Genomic DNA, 3285 nt, shown 5'->3' on the forward strand with positions numbered 1-3285 from the left:
TACTTTGTGTTATGACATATAAGAAAATTAATCAAGAAAAATGTAATTTAATAAAATCATTAACATAAAACATGACATAGAAATAAATCATTAAAGTTATTCTAATGAATATACAATTAATACAATAAATTCAAATGTATTGGTTCAAACCATCAACTTAATAGGAAGTGGAAGAGGTCAAGTGGAGCTCTAAGTTGGTAGCCAAGTCCAGGATACACAGGAGCGTTCAACAGATTGATAGCTTCCATGGAAACAACAGTGCATAACTGACAGAGGATAAATGGAAGGGAGTCCGGTCACTCCAACATTCGTAAAAAAGTTTTGGTTACACAAAATGAAACATGTTGATTGTGACACCTTAGTGTTCCTGTTGGATACACTCAGGGCTGCCAAGAGAAATTCTGGGCCCCGGTACAACAACTGCCCCCACTGGAGGGGATCTGACCACAGCATGCTGAGTGCATGGCCACTCCTCTTTGGGGGGGGGGGGGGGTGTCTAGCACATCAGAAGCACCCACTCACAGGAGAATGGCATGCCTCCCAGCCAGGGCCGTAGAGAGCCTGACTGGGCCCAGGTACTTTTCAGGGGGCATAGCCTAATCAAAGGAGACATGGAACTGGGCCCCCACTGGGCCCCTCTATCAGACCTGGGCCCAGGTAATTTGTACCCTCTCCCCCCTCTCTCGGCACCACTGGATACACTACTCACAGTTCCTACAGCTGAACTTACCTAGATAGATATTTGGTCCAGTTAGGCTTTTACTTGCAAGCACTGTCTAATTTATTGATCTGGGTAAGCAGTGCGCACTGTAACTCTATACATAGCTGTACTAGAGCAAACATGTACCATACAAGCACACCAGATCCCACTTATTCATCTGAACAAGGACCAATACACATTTGGTGATACCCTTAAACCTCCTAACAAACAATCAGTTACATTACAGTATGTACAAATAACTATGAGTATATGATGTGAACCAATATATTTTCAGAACTAAGGGGTAAATTTACTAAGATGGGATTTCTATTTACAATGGGATGTTGCCCATAGCAACCAATCAGATTCCAGGTATTATCTTCTAGAAGGGGCTAAAAAAATGAGAAGTAGAATCTGATTGGTTGCTATGGACAACATCAGATCTTAAATAGAACTCCCATCTTAGTAAATTTACTCCTGAAAGAGGGATAATGTGTTTGGCTTGCATTAGAACATATTTAAATATGAAATGATTACATGATTAATTTCCAATTTAATAGGAAACAAGTAATTACATGGGCATATTAAGTGAGGAGGGGTCCGGAGTGCAGTCTACCTCTGGTTCTTTTCCTATCAAGATAATGTCACAAGCAAATAGAATCTGGCATTGTGCCAAAGTCTGTTGTGCATGCTCAGTGCCATTTTCCTGGTGGTGCTGCGCTGCCACTGCTGATGCAGACTATGGATAGGTAATTATTAATTAACATGGGTACAGTGTGTGCAGTGTGGGCCCCTTTTGACCAAGGGGCCCATGTGCACCACACACCTTGCCCCATGTATATATACACCATTGAGTTTTGAGGATTTATATATTTTTTGAACTTACAGTAGGAATGGAGCTAGCAAGGAATATGGGGTACATTCAATAAAATATGAACCACAAGCACAATTTCTGTAGGAAGTGGCATAAATGGGTATTAATGGGGCGTTTGTTGTACGTAGGCAAGGTTCAGAGCTGACATAGTGACAAAATGGTGAGCTATGCAGAGTGGAAGTGGAAATGGGCTGTTTTCAGACATCTTTTACAGCTAGTTGTGGTTTGGCCACATGGATACATACTACCCTGCACATAGGTAGTTTACATGCAATGTGGTAAAAATTACTGTAAGTCTGACTGGTTAAGTCTGTATGAGCCCCTGTATGATTGGATGTGTACTCTTTGTAAATGAAAAGGCAAGTTACTTTACTGTATCAATAACCAAAAGTAAAACATCTTTCTCTAGAAACGAAAGATGAATAATTGTACAATCAGTACAGTAAAGGAATTCCATATTATAGCATTCCCCAGTTCTAGCACTGGATATGTGCTCATTTTTGCTGGGATTCTTTTTATGTATCTTATGACAGCCATTGGAAATCTGATTATTATCACACTTGTTTGTCTTGTGCCCCAGTTGCACACTCCTATGTATTTCTTCCTGTGTAATCTCTCCATTGCAGATATCACATATGTCTCAGTTACTCTCCCAAAGCTACTGTCCATCCTTATAACCCAAGACCACAAAATCTCATTTTATGGCTGTATTAGTCAGTTATATTTTTTTTTATTATGTGGACAGGCTGAAATATTTATCCTGACATGCATGGCCTATGACCGCTATGTGGCAATCTGTAAGCCCTTGCAGTATTCAATGATCATGAGGAAAAAAGTGCTTATTGTAATGTCTGCTTTCTCCTGGCTTATTGGAATCGGGAACTCCGTGGTACATGCAATGGTTGCATCATCATTATCTTTCTGCCAATCAAATGAAATTGACCATTTTTTCTGTGACCTAAAGACATTGAGTATGCTCTCGGCTAGTGATTCTACAAACAGAGACATTCTGACATCAGTAGAAAGTATATTTATTGGAATTTTGCCTTATCTACTCATTGTAATCTCCTATGTATATATAATTTCAACAATATTGAAGATCCGATCCTCACAAGGACGTCTAAAAGTTTTCTCCAGTTGCACATCCCATCTCACAACTGTTATTTTATTCTATGGACCAATCATCTTCTTGTACATGAAACCAGAAAATGACCACTCTAGATCAGATGACAAACTGCTCTCAATAATATATGTGGCTGTGGTTCCAATGTTAAACCCATTGGTATACAGTTTGAGGAACAAGGAAGTTTTGGGAGCTACTACAAAAATAAAACAATATATGAAGAATTTTTAACTTTATCTGAAGAATAAATATTATGAAATGTAAATAGAAACTTTGGAAAATCATGGCCCTCATTCTGAGTTGATCGCTCGCTGTCGTTCTTCGCAGGGCAGCGTTCAGGTGAAAAAATTGCATTTATGCGCATGCGCATGGTACGCAGCGCACATGCGCTAAGTACTTTCACACAAAAGTTTGCAGTTTTACAGAGACTCGAGCAAAGTTTTTTAGTCGCTCGAGTGTACGTAGTATGATTGACAGGAAGTGGGTGTTTCTGGGCGGCAACTCTGCATTTTCAGGGAGTGTGCTAAAAAACGCAGGCGTGCCAGGGAAAAATGCAGGAGTGGCTGGAGAAATGGCGGAGTGGCTGGC

The 3285-nt window shown here is 40.2% G+C and overlaps 1 protein-coding gene across 1 annotated transcript; it reads left to right on the forward strand.

Moving 5' to 3' along the window:
• Positions 1-1992: 1992 nt before the first annotated feature.
• Positions 1993-2928, forward strand: LOC134934503 (olfactory receptor 1E16-like). The gene has a single exon (XM_063929934.1). It carries the CDS (start codon positions 1993-1995, stop codon positions 2926-2928), a length of 936 nt encoding a protein of 311 aa, XP_063786004.1.
• The last annotated feature ends 357 nt before the right edge of the window (positions 2929-3285 follow it).

Source organism: Pseudophryne corroboree, chromosome 6, assembly GCF_028390025.1.
Source record: "Pseudophryne corroboree isolate aPseCor3 chromosome 6, aPseCor3.hap2, whole genome shotgun sequence".
Lineage (NCBI taxonomy): Eukaryota > Metazoa > Chordata > Amphibia > Anura > Myobatrachidae > Pseudophryne > Pseudophryne corroboree.